Here is a 25,057-nt window from a genome sequence, read left to right as displayed (position 1 = left end):
AAACGTGACCTGTATCACAATTTTAATGTTTTTTTAAATAATGTGTATTTAAAATTTAAGACTAATAGAATAATAATATGCACTCTGTTCAGTAAAACTACTTCTTATACTTTATACATTCTGCGTATCTTTTTATGTCAATACATATAGATCCATATCATCTTTGACAATGGAAGCAGGTATGCGATTATTAAGCCAAACCTTATTGATATTTAGTAATGATTTCAGTAATGTTCTGTAAAGTGCTATAGTGAATATCCTTCTAAGAATATCTGTGCATACTTTCAGATTATTTCTTAAGGACAGATTTCTGTAAGTGGTGTTGCTAGGTTAGATGGTATGTATATTAAAAATCTGACACCCATGTATGGGTTGAATTGCATAGCCCCCCCAAAAATTCATATGTTCAAGTTCTAACCCCCAGTATCTCAGAATGTGACCTTATTTGGAAATAGGGTCTTTATAGAGGTAATCAAATTAAAATGAGGTTATCAGTGTAGGCCCTAATCCAATATAATTTATGTCTTTATAGAAAGGTAAAATTTGGAGACAGACACACACACACAGGGAGAACACCATGTGAAGATGAAGGCAGATATCAGGGTGAAGCATCTACAAGCCAAGGAACGCCAAAGATTGCCAGCAAACCACCAGAAGTTAGGTAGGAGGCCTGGAACAGATTCCTTCTCAAAGCCCTATCCTGTAAATGGTATGCTCATGATAGTCTTTTGCCCTTATGGTACAGATAATTTTTAAAAAATAAAAATTTTAAAGTAAGACATAAACATGGCAAAACACACACACACACACACACACACACACACACACACACATCTGAAAAAGATGTACAATGAATACTAAGTGTCCTTCTTCTGACCCTATCTTTCAGTCCCCCACTCTAGAAATAACCATTGTTAACAGATTCTTGTGCCTTTGAGCAAGTTAATCTCTGTGCCTTAGTGTCCTTACCTGTAAAATGGGAATAATATCACCTACCTTTATAAAGTTGTTATGAGGATCAAATTTGTTAATTATGAAAGCTCTTAGAACAGTGTCTGACAGAAAACATTTAATGCTATCAAAATTCTCCCAGTAATATAAAAACATTCTTCCCACATATAAAACCATATATATATGTATATATATACATATATACATATATATATGCCTTTTTTTAAACACATAGTAGCATACTATACATATTATACTGTAACTTGTATAGTACTATAACTTGCTTTAAGATACATATCTTGGAGATTGTTCCACATCAGTAGTTATCAATAATTCACATTCTTTTAAAGAGCTGCATAATATTCCATAGTATATGTGTACCATAATTTTTAAGCACTGCTCTTTTGATCAGCATTAGGTTATTTCCAATATTTTGCCTCTATAAACAATGCTACAATGACTAGATATTTGCCTGCATGGATTGTATTATACTTATTGGGTAAATTCCCAGAAGCAGAAGAACTGGGTCAAAGGGTAGGTATATTTTTAACGTTAACAGATAATTCCAAATTACCCTTCAAAGAGGAAGTATCAATTTACACCAACACCACCAATGTGTGAGAATTTCTATTTCCCCATGCCCTCAGTAGCACAGTGTATTTAGATAATGTTTGGAATCCTTGACATTATTGCAAGTTTGTTCAAACAATGACAGTGAAGATGAGTGAAAAGTGCCATTGAACCCATGTCTTGCTAAAAATGACATGATTCATTTAGAAAAGTTGCTTCCTACTCTACAGTGGCTTGGATTCAGCAATCATCACCTGTGTCCTGCCCTTTCTAATTATTTAGATCCTATAATAAATACATCAATATGAATTGTACCACAACCAGCCAGTTATTCAAAATAGTATCTCTGTTCCTAGCTAAACAGACCAGTTTTATTCAGATGCAAAACATAATCCAAAAAACAAAAACTGACTCACCCTGTTTCACTTGAAAATCCTGTTTTACTGCTTGGAAAGTAACAAATAACATTTCTTTGGTTAGTTAACTAGTAACTCTTTTTTGTGTAAATGATTATAACTAGTGGCTGAAATTAAAACCTGATGTAGAGCTTGAACCCAACAGAATAAGAGTCCGTAACATGCCTGCAGGCAAAATCAGTCAGGCCTGTTTTTGTACAGCCTCTCTGGCTAAGAGTGGTTTTTACATTGTTAGTGGGTTGTTAAAAAAAGGGGGAGAGAGGGGCGTATGTGACAAAACCCTATGTTGCCCATCAAGCCTAACATATTTAGTGCTACACATTATGTAAGAGAAAAAAGAAAGATGATGGGCAGAGAGTAATTTGCCTTTTTTTTTAAGTACTGATATTTAGGAAGGGGAAAGTTTCAGAAAGCTTTTAGGCTAAAGAATATAAAATGAAATAGGAATCACTCTGGACATCTATCTTCCTAAGACCTAGGAAAAAAATCAAGAGTATTTACGGAGTGATACTTCAGAGAACTTATTAGTATCATTAATTAGGGCTATATACAAATAGCAACTATCTCTGTGGCATTTTGCAATTTACAAGGTACTTACAATCACATTACCTCAATCTGAGGCTCACAACATCCCTATGAAGCAGCTGTAGGTCAGAAATAATTGTTAGTTATGATAGAAGGGAAGTGAAGCTTAGAGCTGTAAAGTGACGAGTCCAAGGTCAACAGTGTAAGTGCCAGGATCAAATCTTGAACCCAGATCTTGAGATTTGACATCATATACATAATTTGCATCCTGGTTTTACCTTCAATTCATATATATTGAGTTTATCACAAAATGAAAAGAAAAATGCATTAAATCACGGCTATTACTCTGATTTGGATTCATATATAAGATTAAAAGAGTTCTCAAAGCAAATTGTTTCCATGACACTGATCATCATTGTAATCATCTTAGAAAACTTAATTTTTCCTTAAATGAATTCAAAAGAATGAAAACTTATAATTTTAGATTCTAAATATAAATTCAAAAGTTTAAACTAGCTCCTTAAAATATGAGGCTCTGATCAAGACTATGATACTGGCATAAAGATAGACATATAGGTAAATGGAATTGAATTGGAAGTCCAGAAATAAACCCCGTATATATATGGTCAATTGATTTGCAACAAGGAGAACAAGACAATTCAATGGGGGAAAGAATAGACTGTTTAACAAATAGTGCTGGGAAAACTAGATATCCACATGCAAAAGAATAAGGTTGTATCTCACTGCCTCACAACTCTATAAACATTAACTCAACACGAATTAAAGATTTACAGGTCAGAGCTAAAACTATAAAACTCTTATAAGAGAACAGGTGTAAATCTTCATGACTATGGACTAGGAAATGAGACCTAAATCACAAGCAACTAAAGAAAAAACATATTAATTGGATTTCATATAAATAAAAAACTTTGGTGCTTCAAATGATACTATCAAGAAAGTGAAAAGACAGCCTACAGAACGGAAGAAAAATTTTGCAAACATATCCTATAGGGTTTAGTATCCAGAATATTAAAAAAAAAGCAACTCTTACAAACATATAAAAAGGCAACCCAATTTTAAAATGGGTAAAGATTTGTATAGACATTCTCTAACTGGTCAATAAAAAGCACATGAGCAGATAATTCAACATCCATAGTCATTACAGAAATGCAAATCAAAACCACAATGAGATATCACTTCATATCCACTACCATGGCTCTGATGAAGAAGACAGACAATAACAGGTGTAATCCAGGATGTGGAGAAATTGGACCCCTTATATATTGCTGGTAGGAATATAAAATGATGCAGGCACTTTAGGAAACAGTTTGGCAGTTCCTTTAAAAAGTTAAACATGGAGTTACTATATGGCCCAACAATTCCACTCCTAGTTATGTACCTGAGAGAATTGAAAATGTATTCACACAAAAATTGTACACAAATGTTCACAGCAACATTATTCAGAATAGCCAAAAAGTGGAAACAATACAAATATCCATCAACTTATGAATGGAAGTAAAATGTGGTACTGCATATCTATACAATGCAATACTACTATTTGGCCATAAAAAAGGAATTAAATACTGACACATCCTAAAACATGGATGATCCTTAAAAACATTGTTAAGTGAAAGGAACCAGACACAAAAGGCCTCATACTGGATGATTCCATTTATGTGAGATGTCCAAAATAGGCAAATCCATAGAAACAGAAAGTAGTTTAGTGGTAGCCAGGGGGTCAGGGGAGGAAAAATGGGGTGTGACTGCTAATGGGGGTGGGGGTTTCTTTTTGGGGTGATGAAAACATTTTAAAACTAGATACTGGTGATGTGCACAACCTTGCAAATATACTAAAAACCACTGAATTGCACACTTTAAAGGGGTGAATTTCATGGTATGTGAATTATATCAAATAAAAATTTTAATGAAGTTCTTTAAATTATCCCACCAATACTGTTGTAATGTAAAACTTTAATAAAGTCATTGTAGAAGCCAATAAATGTAAAACAGATTAGGAAGATATTTAAAGAGAAAGTTAATACAGTTGAAGTTGCAAAATAATAGCATAAGTATGTAAGTGAATTGGGAAAATAAAAAAATGAAGCTGGAAAAAAATCCATAATAAATTACTCTGCATCTAGATACAGAACAAGTTTAGGTAAAAGCAGAGGAAAAATAAACTAATTCCTCATTTTATAATTTTTCCTTATTTGATTATAACCCTGAATCACAACACCTCAGAGGCATTTCTAGGGCACAGGAAGATTATAAGAATAGCGTTATTATGATCCCATTTTATTTGCCACTCAGAGATGGAACAAGTTGCTCAACTTTACATAGTAATTTAATGATGAGCCAAGAAATTTCACTGGAGGCTTTCTCCTAATGCTTTACCTGCTAGCAACTTTCATTTTGAAAATGTCAATTGTGCCATCTTTAAGTGACATAATGAAGCTATGTTTGTATCCCTCAGTCTACACTCATTAAGAATTACTGTTAAAGTCTCAGAGACATAGAGGAAAAACTGAGGGTTGCTAGATGGGGGTGGGGATAAGGGGGAAGGTGAGGGGATGAGAAAGCACAATTGGTAACCAAAAGATTGCCACGGGAATACAAAAGTCAGTTTGGGGAATCAATAATGTAAAGATTTTGTAGGGTATCCGATGGACACTTGTCTTATTAGGGAGACCACTTCAGGGATGATGTAGGGAAAAAAAAAGAATTACTGTTAAGTATAAAAGCCAATGTTTTTTCCAGTTTGCATTCTTAAACGAAACTTTCTAAAAACTTTCTGGTTGGATGAGAATATTCAATTTTTGGCTACCTAGGAATTAAAATTTTAAATGAAATGAAAATGTTTCCTTAACTGAAGTTAAAGAATAATAATTCCTACCTAAATATTCCGGCTACAATGAATGAATGAATGAATGAGTGAATGAGCTATTTACCATAGAATTGTGAAGGACCAAGATCCTTCAATACAGCCATTCTCTCACATCAAACACAAGATGCAGACAATGATATGATCTCATTGGAGATTTATGGGAAGGACATTTTTCAAGAGCACTTTAGGCAAATACCAGGACTTGTTGCTTTACAAGCAAGGGTCAGTCAGCATCCTCATTAGCTCTGCCTTTGTAGGGTCAGTAATCATAAGGAATATTTGCATAATGCTTTCATATGTTCATTTTACTTAACACAACCTTATGAGAGTAGAGACCAGGAATTATTACATTATTATCCATTTTAGGAAGCAGAGGTTCAGAATAGGGAAGTGACTTGCTCAAAGTCACTAGGCTAATCAGTGACAGAGCTGGGTAGGACTCAAAGCTGGATCTTTTAGTACCCGATTCCATCTTTTTCCCACCGTATTCCCTACTTCTCCAAGTAAGCTATGTCAGAGGTGGGCTTAGGCCTTCTACAAGAAGAAAGAATGAGAAGCAGCAAAGTAGTGAGGAACTAGAAGAGACGATGACGGGGAAGGAGGTTTAATTAGGAAGTGAGTCTAATCACTCTCAATTGCCCCAAATGCACCTTAAGTAGCAACAGTGCCACAAGTTACCCTGCTCTAAATTAATCTTATGCTCCTATGGTAGGTCTACAGCTAGTTATTTTATTGGTTGAGAATCATGTTGGAGACTTAAATATCTAAAGAAACAAAAAACTAAAGATTTTTCTTCTCCGAGGTTCTGACCTGAATCTAGCCCCTCCTACAAACGTTCGTGGTCCCTAGGTCTCGGTCACATTAAATGCTTTGGGAGTCGAAGAAATGTGAAGTGTGGGGCAACGAAGGGAAGATGGTTTCGGTTGGGGGGGTGAGACTAAGTCAGGTCGGACTAAGGAGAGGGGAGCCTGCGGTGGAGCTGTGGTTGGGGGATGTGGGTTTTGTGGCTGAACTCGAAGGTGGGGTAGGAAACCAGGATCAGGGCTGACAGTGAGGGTGGAGTTTACAGGTCCAGGAGGAGTTGGAGGAGCTGAGAGGCTGACAACGCTAGAGAATGACCAAGGAGAGTGGGAGGCTGGGTGGTCCGTGGGGCGCGAGGATGAAGGCGAGGCCCCTTTCGAACGTCTGGGATTGGATGCTCCCTTAAGTCCCGCCTCCCGGGACCCCTCTCCCCTCAAGCCCCGCCCACAACACCGAGCGCGCGCCTGGGGAGCGGCTAGGGGGACCAGGCTGGAGAAGGAGGGAGAGAGGAGAGGCTCGTGCACGCGCCCCACTCGCTGCGGGTGCGCGAACAGCGCGCACCCGCCGCCCGCGTCGCCATCTTTTCCCCCTCCGTCTGTCTGTCTGCCGTTGGCTTTGTCCGTGTGCAGCTCTGCCCTTCGGCTCCCCGCCAGCAGCTCGGCCCGCAGCCGCCCTCCGCCTGCCGGGGCCCAGTCCCGGAGAGCCCCGGCCTGGCCGACCCAAGCTGCGGCCGGGGGCCCATTGTCCGGCGGTCCGTCTGTCCGGAGGCGGGGCCCAGGGACCCGGAGCGCGGCGGAGCGCCGAGGCGCGGGGTAAAAAGACTCCCGACTCCTTCCCTCTGGGGCCAGGCTGAGGATGCAGGGGCTCCTCACCTCCCACCGGGTCGCCGGCTGTCGGTCCTTTTGTCTGTCTGTGTCTGGGGAGGGGGGTAGGGGCTCGCTCTGGCCTGGGGGGGGCGGGGGCAGCCCAAGCTCCGACCCACCCCCTGCCCCGCTTTCCCGAGAGGAGGCCGGACCCGGCTGGCTCCCTGCCGGCTGTTCCTCTTTCAGTCCCTCTGCCACGGTAGGGGTGTCCGCGCAGCCGTCCTCCCCGCGTGGGCCCAGGTCGGGTTGGCCGAGAACAGCCCGGACGGCCCCGGCGTCTGACAGGCTGGGGAGGAGCTGGGGGAGGGGGAGGATGGGCGTGGGAGTGCAGACCCGGGTATCAGTCCGGCGTCGCCGTCTTGCTGAAAGGCTTCTAAATTTAGATTTCGGAGAAGACTGTGTTGTCTGAGGGTTTGTCTGAGCCGCCTCGGAAGACCACTGGCTCTCGTCTGTGATAATTCCCGGGAATCTACCTGAGCTCATGCTTGAAGAAGCCAGAGGGACCATCTCGGCTGATTATACACACGCTCCAGACCAAAGAGAAGTGGGAACAGGGTGAACAGCGAGGCGACTACGTGACCAGCTTTCTTGTCCTCTCCTTTTTGGCAGATACAAATCACTGGGATTCAGGCGAGTTTACTTTGCTCCGTGGGAACCGCACGAGAGCTGGAGGTGGGAGTGCACCCTCTTTTCTTAAAGCTTGGATTTCACTAGTTTTTTCCTTGCTTAAAGTCTGTGGTGTGTGCTGGAAGCTGCAACCCAACACCTGTGGGAGAGCAGGGACAGTGTTAAGGGGAGAGACGTTGGCCCCCCTCCCAAGGACTCCGAACCTCATTCTAAAGACAGACAAAGCTGCCTTCCTTTTAAAATAGAATCCCTTGTAGACCTGAATCTCAACATTTACCTTTCTTTCCATCCCGGTTTTCTTCCAGATGGTGATGTTCAGGCAGCTATCCGTTTACATTATTGTGTTGGTTTCAAATTCAGGCTTGGGAACTGAGGCAGTGTTCATAGTAAAACTGAATGAGTAATCTTTCAGGCAATATGTCTATGGAGTTTATTAGCTTGTAATGCCTACCAAACAGTTGTCTAACCCCTGAGATCTTGTGTGTGGTCAAGAATGTACTTCCAGTGCCATTTATTTATTTACTTATTTATTTTCTTACTTGTTTTCAAGAATCCACGACCCCACGGGCCTGCTTTTTTTTTTTTTTTTTTTTTTTTTTTAAGGCGGGCTTAGCTCACAGTGGCCCATGCGGGGATCGAACCAGCAACCTTGGTGCTATCAGTACCAGGCTCTAACCAACTGAGCTAACGGGCCACCCAAGGCTTTTTTTGAGGGAGGGAGTGTATTTGCTTATTTTCTCCTTAATCCTTCAGGTGTGAAGTCCCATTGGGTACCATCTGGTCAGCGCCCCGTTTGGCCACTAGGAGGATTATGAGATGTAGTGGACAGTGCTGATTTAAATATGCAGATGCGCATCTGTTTCCGACTTGTAGCATTAGTATAGAACTGTTGCCTCACCAAGATGATTTGAATAGAGCCTGTCTCAAATTATTTGGCTTTCCTTCAGAAGGATCTTTATTACCTTTATCTCACAGTTTGAATTTCTGATCTTGATGGGGAGAAAATTTAAAGATTAGTTAAGATTTCGTATTTTCCTTATACAATAGAGAGGTGTAGCTCTGCAAATTTTAGAAAAAATGAAAGATAACCTGCATTTCATTCAGCTTCCTACTTTGTGATTCCACAGACTTACAGGAAAAGTGTATATTATCCAAAGTGGACTATCTCATTCACTGCTTCCATTAATAAAATAACTAGTTGATTAGAAAGAAATGATCTACATAAATAAAACTTAGAATAGAGAACACATACCATTAGCATTAACACTCAGCATACTTCCCTCCAAATAGTTAAAATTGATTTTTATGTATATTTGGAGATTTTTTTTTTTTTTAATTAAAGGTCTGAAAAAGAACTGTGTTTGATATGCAGATATGATAGAAGACTGCCTGAAAGCTGCTTCCTTTGCCACTTCCTGTGGAGGCCTGTCTTTGCCATTTGCGGTTTCTTTCTTCTTTTGGTAAGGGGAGGCAGGATCTGATTACAGGTCTGAGTTCCTTTCTAGCTACATAGAGGAGTTAGTTGGCATAACAGGAGGTGAGTCTTCACTAACTGAATTGCAAAGTATAGCTAGTAGTAGCTTCTCATGTCTCTTAAAGCGATAAACTACAATTTTATATTTGCTTATTCAGTGTGAGTACAATTTGGGAAGGCAGGAACTGAAAGAAAACTTAGAGGGTGACTAGATCCCTCGTCTTTGGTAGGAAAAAGAATCTGTCTCTTTTTAGTTTCTATCTGTTTATTCACTCTTATCTTTCAAAGAAAATGTCACAGCTTCCAATACTAATTCATTTCAGACTCTCTAACAACACTTACTGCTGGGAAAGACTGTCTTACAACTAACCAGAAACCTCCAGGCTTAAGTATCTGTTCCCTCCTATTTCAGGGAAGCAGGTGCATGTCTCTGCAGCACTTCTCATTTGGGGAGCTTTTCTCTTTGTTTCTCCCACTGATACCTTTGCGACATAGAGGCTGGACTGAGAAGAGGCACTAAAGTTATTAACTTTGACCACCACTGCAGAGCCTGTGAGCAGGGCCAGGTTGGTGTTTCACACTGGAGTGCTGAATTAGTACTCAACAATGTGGATGGCATCAGGCTCTTCTGGTGAGAACCCATCTTCAACACTGGAAGTCTGATTTGCTTTAGTGCCCTGTATTTCCTGTGTTTTCATTTACAGATGCTTAAAAGTTTTGGAGACGTTTCCTTTCTCATAGGGATGTGATGCCTTTGTCACCTCCTGGTGAGATAACTTCTTGAAAAACATCTGGGGCTCCCCATTGGTGCAGATTGCAGGGCTTGACTTCCCGCAGGCATGTGAGCTGTCACCCTGTTTAGCTTCCTTCACTTCCTTGTATAATTCACTGGGGTTATCCCTTTGAGCCCTCTGTACTACTAACTCTGGTTGCCTTAGTTGTTTGCTTTCTTTTCTATCTTGTGACCTTGATCATAATTGCTTAACAGTATTCTGGATTCAACAGATAGATTTAGAGTGAAATTCTCTAAATCCTCTAAAGGAGTCCCCTCTTAAACTTCTTGGGACTTTTTATATTGTGCTACAGGTTTATTAATGTCTTTCTTTAATTAGTTCAATTATTTATAACTGGTGAGTTTTATATACTTAAGAACTATTTTTAAAAGTCTTTAAATGTTAATTTTGTGTAATATCTGGGCAAAATGACATGTGCTAACAATATCCTTTTTATTATAGGTCAGCACCCTGCAAGGAGGTAGTAACATATCCAGTCGTGAAACTGGGAAAGGCCAGAGTTCCTGAATCAGGGAAACATGTCCCGTCGGAAACAGACAAATCCAAATAAAGTTCACTGTGAGTATTGGGGCTTTGTCTTCTGGAATCTGGGAACATTGAGGGTTGGAATGGAAAAAAGTAATCTGAATTTAGGTGAGAGGCTCACACTAATTTGTGAAGAAAAAAGGGTTAAAAGTGTTGAACATGATGGATTTAAAGTGTGTCTGGTTGCTGAAGAAGGTGGTCGAAACCTGTCTTAGGAGTAAGTGTATTTAGTTCATCCTTATATTAACAAACATTTATAGGATATCTACTCCGTGCAAAGCCATATGTTAGATGCCCGGGCTATAAAACAATATAAGGATATGTAAGACTGTAATGTAGCCACAGATACACACACACACACACACACACACACACACATACACACACAGTATATACTAAGTGCCAAATAGGGATGCTACAGACTGTGTGTACTACAGAAGTTAAGGGGAGGGAGAGAGGTCCGTGGACTGAGGTAGCAAGGGAATGCCTGATGGGATAGGCCCTGGACCATGAACTTGAACTGGGTCCTAGAAAGTAGAAACTGGATTTTTTTTTTTTTTTTTAAAAGGAAGGGAAATATAAAATCAGGTAGGGAAAACTATGTGAGCAAAGACACAAGGGGGAATACTTATGATGTGTTCAGGGGACAAGGAGACTTGGGATGAAGCAGAACTGTCATTTGTCCAGAAGTCAGAGACATGAGGTTGGAGGTGTTTGACTCTATATTGTAGCGGCTTGAAGGCCAGGACAAGTTCAAACTTCATTGTGTAGACTGGAAGGAGTTACTGAAGGTTTTTAACCAGGCAGAGTGGAGTGACATTTAGAAGGCAGTGTTTTGGGACTATACGGCATTGTGAAGGATGGATCACACAGGGGAGAGCCTGGTAACAGGAAGACCAGGTATGTACTATTGTGTTGTGTTATTTCTCTACAGTTCTGTATGTATGTTTTATTTCAGTAATTGGACTGTAAACTTCTAGAGGGCAGAGACCATATCTCATATATACCTATTTCCTGCTCTCTCTCTGTACTTCTAGCACTGCTCATAGAGGGTGTTCAAGTACCTTAAAGTACCTTATTAAACTATCAGAACTATATCTATGTAGATTTGAGATAATTAACCAGTTCCTATGATCTGGGGAGATAAGCATCTTACCCAAGTATTTACAAGAGACAAATAACTCCTTATTATTATGGAGGACTGACTAAAGTACAGCAACATTTGAAGAGAATTCAGAGGTAACATAGGAGCGATTTTTTTAAAGGGAGAAAAACCTACATTTGCAAGGAGAGATTAGACGGGAGTTAAGATAAGGGGACTAAAATTTATTAAAAACATACTACCTGCCAGGTACTATGTATCTTATCTTATTGGCTAATTTTAAGAATAGAAGAGAAAACAGTAGGAACAGAGAAATTAAGAGGACTTTAACAAGATAATGAGGTTAGGGTAGCAAACCTCCATATACAATTAATTCTTTGAGTCCTGGAATAATTTTACAAGACAGAACAAGTTGGATGCTTCTAGGAGTGTATTCTGGAATAGGTGGATGTGGAAGTCTGTTTAATATAAAGGTGAGTGGTTTAGGAAGGATTTAGAAATTCCTGCTAAAACAGTAAAATTTAGTGGGCCTGAATGTAAGGCTTGTCAAGAGACATAAAATGAAGTATCTCCAGCACAATCTAACACAATGGTTTAGGAGGATTGTCTTCTCTCTGGTCGAAGGTGAGTACTGACTGATAAGACACAGATGTGACCCCAAGAAGGCAGAGCAGAAAAGGTACTCTTAGTAGAGATAATGAGTTCACAATAAGGCAGTCATAGGAGTTGGGCGTTTGCCTATAAAAGCCACCTGTCCAAAGAGACTGGTTAGATTTGAGGAAAGTAACTAGGGAGATGATGGCGTGATTGTGGTAAGGCCAAGGGAACCAGTAAAAGCTTGTGTGGCCTATGCCTGTGTCCACATATCATATATGCATCAGCTGCATTTCCTCCCACTACAGTCAGTCAAACCCAGGATGAGCTGGCATTAGAGTTGGAAACAGATGGACCAATAGGCCATGGAGAGGGGAGAATATCACACATCCACAGCTGCAGAAATGCAATTCCCAGAGCAAGTGAACATTGTATTGTGGTGGAGTAGGTGGGACTTTGCAGCTCCTGTGTTGGTGACCATGCAGAGAGCTGTGAATAGAAATGTTCAGCTGCAGCTAATAAGCAGACCCCCAGGGAGGGGCTGTTTTCAGTGATTCATTTGGGCAGGGAACTGGGAAGGCTTCTCAGGTGATGGACTAAGCTTGACCAAAGAAGAAAAGACACCGATTTGCTGGTCTCTGAGGACCTTCTATTTATTTACTGTTTGGGGACTAAAGCTGATCCTGCCTCTTTTGAAAGGTTTTCTCATAGCCTGTGACAATAATGGAAAGTAGAAATAGGTAATTTCAGTCTTCTGACCACTTGTGTCTCCTATCCTCTTGCAGTGAAATGGAACCAGTCAAATGTATTGAATTTAATGCTGCTCATCTATTTAAAGTAAATGGAATGGACTCAAGGTCTGGGAGGCAGGAAAGTCTGCAGAAGCTTTGCTTAAATATCAAAGCCAGTCGGCACTTGAGCAGAATAATGGCTGAGCTCCATTAGATCTGCCTTCTGGGAAGAAGAAGATTGTGTGGCATGAAGCTCAAAGCCTGCCTAAAAGAATATATTAAGAATCCCACTGCAGTAGCCTGGCACCATGCATTCTATCCACTTGAGAAGCCAATGGGCAGGCTGTTCTGACATTTACTTGGCTTTCCTCAGGACTGTCTGTGTGTGTATCTAAATTACCGTCATGATCTCTCCTTTCCCCAGAAATATCCAGGCAGACTCTTGTGTTTTATCCAGTTCATTAATAGACTTGACGAGAGCTTTTGGAATAAAAGCCCAGAATTGTTAGTCACAGAGAAACTGCGTTGGGCTGAAATCTCTGTTAGACCTTCTTCCCACCCTACTGCTTCAACTCATCCGTTCTGAGGACAAGTGTTTGTCAGCTCTTTCTAGAGAGGTTGAAAATAAGAGTGCCTTTCACACTTATTTGGTATGTTTACATCAAGCAAACCACTAAGAAAAGGAAAACTTTTTTCTTAAGAGTTTTTGTTTTCAGATTGCAGAGCACATACGAGATTAAAAACTTTCAACTTCAATTAAAATCTTTGAGCTTTTACAGAGAAGTAGGGAAAAAAGCCTTTAAAGTCCCTTTTCTTCTAAAAAATACAACTTGCTTTATCTTCATTCATTCTGTCGGCGTCCTTGTGAGGTAAATGGTTATGTTCCCAAATGTGATAGCACCTTACAGAGACTGTCAACTAGAAATGGAATCCTAAGTCCCTCACTCCCTTTTTTTTTTTTTTAATTTGACATCTGCTCTGTTAGAATATGTTTCACCTGCTACACTTTATTTCAGTCAGCCAGAAATTGCATTTATTTAACTGCACTAAGGACTCAAGAAAGAGAATTGTAAAATCTTTGCCATTCTAATAACTTTCATCTCAGGCTTCTCATCTGTTCTACAAACTTGTTTGCATGGCCTTGTTTTTCTCTGGTCTGAAAAACCTTAGCCAAATCAAACAGTATTTTGATTTCATAAGAGAGTAAGGAGAGGTAGCACCTTGCTTTCTACTATGATGCTTAGATGATTCGTTCTCAACTATTAATAGACAAATAAATACCCATGTTAAATAAGATAGTTGCCCTACATTTATATCTAGAGACAGAGGATATTTTTAACCTACTCCAACAGTCTCAAGGTAGAGGGAAATAATAATTCTACATTATACAAGCAGGCAATTGTATAACACTTCCTAATCACTAGTATCTCTGTGGATCACATTATGTTTACGTTAATGTGACATACTTTTAGCAAGTATTACTACCTTCGTATAATAGGATAATTCCAGACAGCCAGATTTTTTTTTTTTTTTAAAGATTTTATTGGGGAAGGGGAACAGGACTTTATTGGGGAACAGTGTGCACTTTCAGGACTTTTCTCCAAGTCAAATTGTCCTTTCAATCTTAGTTGTGGAGGGTTCTGTTCAGCTTCAAGTTGTTGTTCTTTCAGTCTTAGTTGTGGAGGGCACAGCTCAGCTCCAGGTCCAGTTGCCATTGCTAGTTGCAGGGGGTACAGCCCACCATCCCTTGCGGGAGTCGAACCGGCAACCTTGTGGTTGAGAGGACATACTCCAACCAACTGAGCCATCCGGGAGCTCAGTGGCAGCTCAGCTCAAGGTGCCACGTTCAATTTTAGTTGCAGGGGGCGCTGCCCACCATCCCTTACAGGAGTCGAGGAATTGAACTGGCAACCTTGTGGTTGAGAGCCCACGCTCCAACCAACAACTGAGCCATCCGGGAGGCAGCTCAGCTCCAGGTGCCGTGTTCAATCTTAGTTGCAGGGGGCAGAGCCCACCATCCCTTGTGGGACTCGAGGAGTTGAACTGGCAACCTTGTGGTTGGGAGCCCACTGGCCCATGTGGGAATCGAACCGGCAGCCTTTGGAGTTAGGAGCATGGAGCTCTAACCACCTGAGCCACCGGGCCAGATTTTAAGGATTAGGTAAATAATGACTATCGGAAGGTCATTCACATATCTTGTCCTATGAGGTCTGCCAAAATCAGACTTTTTTTTTTAATGGTTTTTATATAGTTTGTTTTGGTTGTTTAAAATAGGAATAGCCCTGAGGAATAAAATTTACCTTAGCCTTTTTCTCAAATCAGGAATAGAATAAAATATAAGAGCACAGCTTTTCTCTCCGAACTGCCAAAAAGGAATGACAGAATTAATATATCCCAACTGTCCAAGGTGAGATTGCCTAGGTGAGCAAAAGTCCTAGATAGGGAAGTTGTATGGAACAGACCCTTCTCTGTTTAATCAATAGACAAAAATAAATTTTGAGCTCCAGTTGATGGAGACTAAACTGAATTACTAGCTAATATTGAAAAGTACATATCTTTTTAGATGCCCTTTTACTAATCCAATAGTGAGTCCCTATTATGAAGGTGGGGGAGTGTATGTTCTTAGTATTCTATAAACCTAGCAGATTTCTGGCTACGTTTCTTTAGAGATGAGCAGTATCACTGATGAGAATGATCTGACCGTTGATAATTACATGCTGGTATATAAGTTGTTCCTTAGTGCCGTATCTGCCCACAGCCAGCAGGTCCAAAAACATGCATCTACCCAGAAGAATTAAGTAACTATTCCAGTTGGCCATGGTCTTGTGGTTACAGTGAACCCAATATGGAGAAATTAAATATTTTACTTCTGCAAAGAAAGGAGACACTATAACACAGAATTCACTTTTTGCTTTCCTTACTAGTAATGTGTATCCAGGGTATCATGTTGAGTATTATAAAAAGGGACCTTAAAGCAGCTTATTTTTCCTTTACTTGGAGGGCTCTTTGGCTGGAAGTATATTTGAACACTAACCACCTCGACTCCCACTCACAGTATCAGTCAGAGTAGCTATAATACTAGTCACTCTAACCCCGGGCATGGTAACGTCACATAATATTGGAACCATCAAAATGATGCTTCCTTTGGTTATATACTGGCCCTGGGAAGATTATTTTGATATTTGGATTGTGTTTATCATTTTCTTATGATTTGAAGATAATAGTAACACTAGGATCAGAGCCTTTCTTTTCACAGAGACAGCGTTTGTTTTCAGCAAAACCACTCTGATGAACCGCTTAACTTTCTGCTTACATCTCTACTGGAAAGCAGTTTAAAAGTATAGATATAAGAGTTGGGCAGACCTGGGTTTGAATATTTACTTCCTCCATAGACCTTAGTTTTCTCCTAAGTAAAATTTGAGTAGTAATACCTACCACATAGAATTTTGCAAAGAATTAAGGTAAGGTAACAACTACAAAGTACTTAACATAAGAGTCTGGAACTAGAAAGTGCCAAATACTAGCTATTATTAGTGTTTAGCACTTAGCATATAGTAAATGCTCAATGAATATTTGCTGAACAAACGCCTTTCACATGAAGCCTACTTCACATCCGTTGTTTCATTGCCTGAGGACTAGTGCAGGTCAACTGACCAGTTCATTTCTCCTTCATCATTGTTTCCTGCCTTGGAACCTGAGCCTGTTTACTTCCCTTTCTCTCTACAGTAAGAAAGCGCTATTGGTCTATTGTCAAACATTTCACTAGGGCTTTTTATTATTCTCTCTTGGTGGCTGGAGAATGGGGACTGTAGTTTCCACTCTGACTGAGATCATGGAAACCTGGAGAAACCCAATTCTCTTTTCTCCTTATGCCTGGCCTCTTGGAAATAAGAGCCTTTAAATGTTAACTCTTCAGTAACCACACAGATCCTAGGCAGAGTTCATCAGAAGTAAATGCATAATCAAGGAGGGGTCCAGGGCTTTTTGATACTCCTTACTAAAAAAAAAAAAAAAGACCATATTGGATCATTGGATCATTAGACCAATACCAGATGAGATATTTGTTGCACATTAGATGGCATGTTTCAAGAAGTTTGTTCCTCAGCAGAAATGAGTTCATATATTATCTGTTCTCCTTTGAATCCATTATTCAACTAGTTGTTGGTTTTCTCATGGCTAATTCTGATAGACATTAGAAAGGGAGTCAAGGAAGAACTTCCAGAGCATGTCTTAGAAGGAGAGTGGATGAAAGATGGGGTTAGATACTGTTACTTAGCTGGATTATTTTAAGCACTTGTTTGTAATCAGAGATAGTCACTGAGTCAGGGCATAATGCTAGTACCTTAAGATTCAAAGATTGTGCCCAGATTTGTTGCCCTATCTTTATCCTACCCCTTTGCCTCTTCTTACCTCTATCTCCCCAATCCTAATGGAAGGTTGTAAATGGAATTGAGATTCTGAAGCTAAATTTGTACAGTAGCATTTGATCACCTTTCGAAAAGGAGTCAAGGAGGATTTAAGGGAGGCAAATGATGCTTTCTAGAGCAGCTGGCTTATTTCCCAGGAAGAGTAGCTGTACCCAGAAACTGTTGTAGGCAACAAGCTGACTTAGAGATGAATGACTCCACCAAACGGTATCTGCCTGTCTCCTACCTTTGATGGTCCGACTTTCCAACCCACTTGCCTAGGGATGTGCTGCCCAGCTGGTGGCCTGACTATTTTTCCTTTTGACCACCAGGGGATCAAGTATTTGCTGGGCTAGAAGAGCAAGCCCGCCAGGCGATGATGAAAACTGATTTTCCTGGAGACCTTGGCAGTCAGCGACAAGCTATCCAACAACTAAGAGATCAGGACTCCAGTAGCAGTGAGTTCTGCACCTTCTGGTAATGACTCAGGGCAATGGGAGAAGAATTGTCAGAGTGTGTGTGCTCTGGGGATTGTGCATGGGGTTGGGAGGAAGACATGAAGAAGGAGAGGTGTGGGTCTTCAGTGTTCCCTCCCAGAGGTGTTCTAAGGTGTATGGGCATGTGCTTATCCACAGAGAGAACAGGTTTGGCATTTTGAGTTTTGTTTGTTTTTAACTCAGGAGTCCCTGAGTTGGCACAGTGCCATACACGGATATGTTTGTGATTGTGATAGATAGGGGCATAAGAATAATTAGTGCCCAAGCAGCCGCTGGGTTAGGTCAAATGAAAGAAAAAAAAATCTGTTTCCCTGGATCTATTTATTCATAACTAATAAAATGGAAGAATGGCATTAATGAAACTTTTGCTCAAGGGCCTAGTTTTAATGTCATACAAGAGGATTTACATACCAGTGAGATTATACATCATATAAAATGCTAACATTGAGGTCTTTCCTTCCCACACCACGTCCTAAGTAGATCCCTGTGGTTAGGAGATGGGAAAGACAATGGTGGGTAACCAGTTGAGCCTTGTGGTCATCTGTTCCATGACCTGTCTGAATAAATACACTTTGAGATACATTATTTTTTAGAATGATTTCCACACTTTATTAATCTCATCCATCTGATATTGGTTATTATTAGTGTTAATTCAGGGTGGCATTTCAGATTCTTTACATTTGGGGTTGAGGAAGAAGGAGAGTTCTGCAACCTTCTAGGAACTTCAGTTTCCCCTCAAACTAATAATTTAGCAACAAAAACAATAATTTACCAATTAATTGCTCAGGTAGAGAAATATTAACCCAAATATTTCTATAAAACTTGTTGGAGCCACCGGTTTGAGTAAGATAGGAATGACAATATCCGTAAAGTCAAATAAGCTTCCATTCTGGAAAAGATGCATCATTCCTCTACATGGCACACTTATTTATTTACTTTCAAAAATTTTTTTATCGGGGAATATTGGGGAACAGTTGTTTTTTTCCAGAACCCATCATCTCCAAGTCAAGTCGTTTTCAGTCTAGTTGTGGAGGGCGCAGCTCACTGGCCCATGTGGGGATCGAGTCAGTGACACTGGTGTTAAGAGCACTGCGCTCTAACCACTGAGAAAACCGACCACCCCCACACTTTTTTTTTTTTTTAATCTTTCTAGTAGAGAGATATATTTGGATTTTTGATAGATTATAAAAATGAGTTTGATATAATGTTGTCTTAGACTAATCTTAACAAGTATTACAGATCTAATCTGTGCCAATCCTTCATTACTCAGAGGGATTCAAACTAAAGCTTTGGGCTGTGAAATAAGTCACATATACCATATCAAATCCAGCACACGAACCAAGTGGAGTATCTACCAGAGACACACCTAACTACTAGCAGATAATTTGCTTAGATTTTCTTAGGAAGAAGGGGAATGTAATCAGTTTTGCCCCGATACTGGTGGATTTAGAAATTACGTAAGGGATTGGAGAGAGAAGACAAGAAGCAATGTTAGCTGGCAAGCTGAGTCTGCTGATGCAGAAAAGATGGGTGGGACTCTCTCCTGTATTTCTCTCTGGCTTACAGTCAGGCCCAAAGGTCCAGGTGGGGTTGGGATGGGGTTGGAGGCTGACAACTTCCCTAGGTTTGGCTTCCTATTCTGATCTTCAAGGTACTAGCACTTTATTTTCCTTTTAGAAAAGAACTACCTTTGTTACAGTGGGTTAATTTCTTTCTTTTTTAATTATTTCCCCCCACACACCATTTTGTAACTAATATTAGGGTAGAAAATCAGTTTACACAAACCTTGCAGATCCCCCAGCCACAGGCAGACCTCCCCACAGCCACATCCTGCCCCCTAAAACACTGAATTCTTACTTTAGTCACAATAAATTATATTTCATCCTAAAGTAAAGAATGACTTGTTCCCTCTACTTAATGCATTCAGTCATCCATCAGATAATCCAAAGAACCAACAGAAACAATGGACTAATTTAGCTAAAATGCTAAATTACTAGCAGAATAATAAGAACGCAGTGAGTCAAATGCCACTACAAACTGCTGGAGGTTGGTTGATGTGCTAATTTTTCCATTGTACTGCACAGCCTTTTCCCTATAAAGTGACATCATTTTTACCTAATTGATTACAGCCTCTTTTATTGATTAGAGGAAAGAAAAACTTGTTGGTGTTTCTTTAAGTGTGTCCTTCAAGTGGGGTTTGTTGGGAGAGAACAGATTAGAGGGGCTCAAAACAGAATAGTAGGTTGATACCATGGAGAAATGGTGCAGGGGCTTATGGAGAAAAGGAGTTAATAAAATCAGTGAGCAGGCTTGGTAAGTCAGAGGTGGTATGTTGTGGGAATGAGCATGGTGTGAGGTATGTGGGAGGTGTGATTTGAAGTGTGAGATACTTGAGAACTATGTGTAAGAAGTTATTATTTTTATGATAATGTACAGGGCCCAATAACCATTTTCCAATGCAGTTTTGCCTCAGATTTTCTCTAGAGTATATAAACAACAGCTATCTCTGGCTTCCACTTAACATGATTTGTACCCAACTAAGCACTGATACAAACTGTTATGGAAACTGTCATGGAAGATCTGAAAATGTTTTCCATTATGGCTGTAAAGTCTAGGGTGGAAAGCAACTCAAGATATATTTATGCAAAAATGAGAACAAGTGACCAGTTTGTGTGTTCCAGGTGACAGTGAGGGTGATGAAGAGGAGACCACACAAGATGAAGTCTCTTCCCACACATCAGAGGAAGATGGAGGGGTGGTCAAGGTGGAAAAAGAGTTAGAAAATGCAGAACAGCCCATTGGTGGGAACGAAGTGGTAGAGCATGAGGCAAGTGACAAATGGCTCCTGAGTCCGGGAACCCCCTGACCCTTCTACTAGGCCCTGATGCCTCTCATCCGCATATAATAGCACCAGTTACCCACACCTCAGACACACAAGTCTCATCACACTCGGCTGTCCTTATCCACCCACATATCACTACACCCATGTACAGCTCTTTCCTGAAACTCCCCATTTCTTTCCAGACAGAATGGCTACCTTTGCAAAACTATTAGTTGACTTCCTGAGGTGTACTCTTGAATATGCTTGCAAATTTAAGTCAAAGTATTACCTGAAGTGCCATCCTATCATTAAATTGTTTCCTGAAAATTCCTGCAAGAAGCGTGGCAGGGGAAAGCTAATCCTCTCTACAGTTTACTTTAGGGGTAAAAAACAGAGATGCTCTCTCTGTGGCAGTCCTTTGTCCTTATTGCAGGAAGCCGTGGAGAAAATGAACATGGGTGCAAATTTAATTCCCTTTCACCATTAGTTTTCCCTTTGGTCTGTATGGAAACCTAAGAATAATATGTGATCTCAGATTGTGTTCCTTACAACAGGATACCCTGTTAAAGGTGGTAGGGGCAGGGAAGAGACTGGTCAACAGGCTTAATTAACTGCCCACTTACTGAATTGCAGATCCCAGAGAATTTGAATTCGGACCCCTTACTTGGACTCTGCCAGTGTCCCCTCTGCCAACTAGACTGTGGGAGTCGGGAGCAGCTGATTGCTCACGTGTACCAGGTATGGGGTGGGGAGGTGCAGGCTCTGGAACACGAGCGCCAGCAGCTTGCTTAGCCTTTGTCTGCAGCTCCCAGAGGAACTTTGGGTTGTTGCTCTCATTGACTCCACTCCAATCCTTAGAACATTTTGGAGAATAAGTGGGCTATGTTGGGTAAATTAAGTTCTGGGGTTCCCAGGCAGACATACTATAAAAATTAAGTATCATTTTTTAAAATTACTTAATGCATATTTTAAATAGTGGAATAAAAATTGACACCTGTTAATAATGAGGGCTCTGTTTGTTTTAAAGAAACAAAAATGAGTTAACAGGAATGTTTCAGAAATACTGGAGAAAGTTAGTATAAAGAAGAGGGTCAGAGTAAGACAAACTTTTGTGTTTTTTTCCCCTGATCCAGTCACAGAGCATCTGTCTTATGAGCTATATTGAAAAGGCATCAGCACACGTGGCAACCTGGGTTTTACCATACCATAAAGATAGGAGAAGACTGTTTTTAAAAGATTGAGGGGAAGGCAGGGCACTTAAATCCCTTATAGATACCAGTCTTCCTAGCCAACTTCTAGACTGGCCTGTGTTGCTCCTTCCGCCTGCACTTAGACCTGCACAGAGTGAGCGAGCAGTCAGAGAAATTATCCCAAGTGTGAATTCTTCTCAGGCTGTGAAGACGGCCCTGGCTTTGGAGCCCCATTGTTCCTCAGTTCAGCTACATGTCCCAGAATGTCATCAGAACTCAGTTAGGACATGTGAGCAATGGTCTGAATGGCCTGGCCCTTCTGAAGGCCCGTAATACAAGAGATTTTTAATTTTCTAGGTGCTAAATGGGGAGAATAGTTGCAAGTCCCTTGTTCTGAGACTAAGGAAAGGGGAAGTTTCCCAGAAAGTCGTTCCTAAGTGAGTGTAGCTTGTCTTGGAGGTGGCGGGAGTTGACCGATGAAGGCTCTGTTTTACAGCACACTGCTGCAGTGGTGAGCGCCAAGAGCTACATGTGTCCTGTCTGTGGCAGGGCCCTTAGCTCCCCAGGGTCACTGGGTCGCCACCTCCTCATCCACTCAGAGGACCAGAGGTCTAACTGTGCTGTGTGTGGAGCCCGTTTCACCAGCCATGCCACATTTAACAGGTTAGCCGGGTAACTAACCCTCTGGTTGTGGGGGGTTCTGCTTTCCTAGGTCAAAGTAAAGGATAGAGATAGGTTAATCCAAAGGCTACTGATTCTTGACTCTTTGGAAATATTAGGTTGGTGCAAAAGTAATTGCTGTTTTTGCAATTATTTTTAACCTCTTAGACCGTAATTACTTTTGGACCAACCTCATACAAACAATGAGGCCAGTAAATGTGTCTGTTCCATTAGATATCCCCAAAAGGAAATGAATTCCCATTTCTTTCCCCTATCAGAATAATATTTTCATCTAGAAAGAGATGTGGGGAAGTCCAAGAACATTCATAATAAAGCAAGGGGAAAGTTAAAGGGTGCTGAGAGGATCCTGATGTGAAGACGTACTGTGTCCTGTGTCCCGGGAGAGAGGAATTGTGTGAATTGTGTCACACGTAGTCCTAGTTGCAGAGTTGGCCAGGGGAGATGGTTGAGCCAGTGGAATGTACCTCCCCTGAAGGCAGCCTCTACCTCAAGGAGGAGCCTCCTGCCACAGCAGGACTGCCCTGCACAGCTCCTACCAAACACCATCATTCCGGCTTGAATGAAAACTGCACATTGTAAGGGCCCATCTGATTTCTAGTGGCTTGCTGTGACCCTTAGCTCAGTCTCTTAACTCCAGGTGGGCTTTAAGACTTGGAGGACACCCTAGCCCAAAGAAGAACAGCGGGGGTGGGGGTTGGGGGGGTCTCCCAAGCACTCAAACTGACCCCTAGTGGTGAACTTGGAGCAACTGGCATGGCAGGACAAGTAATTCGGGACTGGATGGATACCTGAGCCTTGCTATAAGGTGACACTAACCATCAAAAATTTTTGCTTTCCAGCGAGAAACTTCCTGAAGTACTTAATATGGAATCCCTACCCCCAGCCCACAGTGAGGGCCCCTCCAGTGCTGAGGGGAAGGACATTGCCTTTAGTCCTCCAGTGTACCCTGCTGGAATTCTGCTTGTATGCAACAACTGTGCTGCCTACCGGAAGCTACTGGAAGCTCAGACCCCCAGCGTACGCAAGTGGGCCCTCCGTCGACAGAACGAGCCTTTGGAAGTACGGCTGCAGCGGCTGGAACGAGAGCGCACGGCCAAGAAGAGCCGGCGGGACAATGAGACCCCCGAGGAGCGGGAGGTAAGGCGCATGAGGGACCGCGAGGCCAAGCGCTTACAGCGCATGCAAGAGACAGACGAGCAGCGCGCTCGCCGGCTACAGCGGGATCGGGAGGCCATGAGGCTCAAGAGGGCCAATGAAACCCCGGAGAAGCGGCAGGCCCGGCTCATCCGGGAGCGGGAGGCCAAGCGGCTCAAGAGGAGGCTGGAGAAAATGGACATGATGTTGCGAGCTCAGTTTGGCCAGGACCCTTCTGCCATGGCAGCCTTAGCAGCTGAAATGAACTTCTTCCAGCTCCCTGTGAGTGGGGTGGAGTTGGACAGCCAGCTCCTGGGCAAGATGGCCTTTGAAGAACAGAACAGCTCTCTGCACTGAACCACATTAACCCACCTTCTGCCCTCCCGCTCACCTACCCACCCAAGTCCACAGCGATCAGGCTGCAGCCACCCACAGGGCCTTGTCCTTGCTGCCCGAGGCAGGCCCAGGTTTGTTGCAGGCGGACCTGGGCACCTCTTGCATGTGGAAGCAGGATGATGGGGTCAGGCGGGACCCAGCTCAAGGCAGTTCTGGACAAGGGAGCAGGCACTCCGGAGAACTGGACTCCCCAGCCCACTGCTGCAGGGCATGCTAGGACTGTGGGGCCCCAGTGGGGCCCACGGAGCTGGTGAGGGCAAATAAATTAATTTTATCTTTACTGGCCCTTTCCTGCTTTTCTCTCAATTTCATTCTAGCAAATAAAGTGATCTAGGAGAGACCTGGGTGGAAGTTTTCAGGCAGTGGCTTTGGCGTTGTCCTTTCCTGAGGGAGAGTGCTCCTCACCGAAGGGTCTCCAAGCAAAGATCCCTTACTTGGGCCTTTACAAGTGAGGTGTAACTGACTTTAACGACCAGATGTCGACTTTGTGAGGACCCACTCCCACAACTAACGAAGGTAATCCACAGGTCCAAGGGCTATTGAAACCTAGCTTACCTTTTCCAGACTCAAAAGTACACGCCTTTCCTCGTAACTGGCATTTTCTCAAGAGGATGTGGTATTTAGACTAGGTGCTGGCTACTTTTCCAAGCCAAATTCAGTTTGTCAGACTTCTAAAATTCTCAGACAGCTGCACTTAGGAGTATGTTCCTAGAAATAGCTGCAATATTAAGGTCATAGCACCAAGAAACTCATGTTTGGGAAAAGAAGTAAATCCATCTTTTTATTTATTCTCCAAAGCCAAGGTAGGATAATCCAGCTTTAAAGTGATATGGGAGCTAAAGTCAACAGTGGTCACGGCTACAGCAAAATGACTCCTCTGGCAGTTTGGATGGCTGCCAAACCATGGAGGAGACAAGAGCTGAGATCATTTCTAAAAAGCTGCTGTGATGGTACAGAACGAGCACAGAACTTTCCTTAGCCTGCACCAAAGGTTGTGTACAGTTTAGATAATTATAGGTCCTGAAGTCCAGAAGGAAGTGCCCTAGTTAAGTTGTAGCCAGAAAAATAACTATGC

The 25,057-nt window shown here is 41.7% G+C and overlaps 1 protein-coding gene across 9 annotated transcripts; it reads left to right on the top strand.

Annotated features, from left to right (window-relative positions):
• Positions 1 to 645: 645 nt before the first annotated feature.
• On the top strand, positions 646 to 24,262 carry ZNF821 (zinc finger protein 821). Of its 9 annotated transcripts, none has more exons than XM_088800268.1 (9): positions 646 to 661; positions 7,620 to 7,682; positions 9,010 to 9,097; positions 10,347 to 10,463; positions 17,596 to 17,721; positions 20,442 to 20,587; positions 21,215 to 21,319; positions 22,268 to 22,434; positions 23,292 to 24,262. In XM_088800268.1, exons 4-9 carry the CDS (start codon positions 10,424 to 10,426, stop codon positions 23,941 to 23,943), a joined length of 1,236 nt encoding a protein of 411 aa, XP_088656394.1. In that variant the 5' UTR covers positions 646 to 661; positions 7,620 to 7,682; positions 9,010 to 9,097; positions 10,347 to 10,423; the 3' UTR covers positions 23,944 to 24,262. The 9 variants fall into 9 exon arrangements, with proteins under 9 accessions (XP_088656394.1, XP_074170742.1, XP_019612864.1 ...); XM_074314641.2 differs by lacking the exon at positions 646 to 661 and adding an exon at positions 6,821 to 6,959; XM_019757305.3 differs by lacking the exon at positions 646 to 661 and adding an exon at positions 6,821 to 6,959 and having other exon boundaries at positions 17,596 to 17,740.
• The last annotated feature ends 795 nt before the right edge of the window (positions 24,263 to 25,057 follow it).

This window comes from Rhinolophus sinicus, chromosome 8, assembly GCF_057876585.1.
Source record: "Rhinolophus sinicus isolate RSI-liver-muscle chromosome 8, RSI-T2T, whole genome shotgun sequence".
Classification (NCBI taxonomy): Eukaryota; Metazoa; Chordata; class Mammalia; order Chiroptera; family Rhinolophidae; genus Rhinolophus; species Rhinolophus sinicus.
This window is presented reverse-complemented; position numbering and strand designations above follow the sequence as displayed.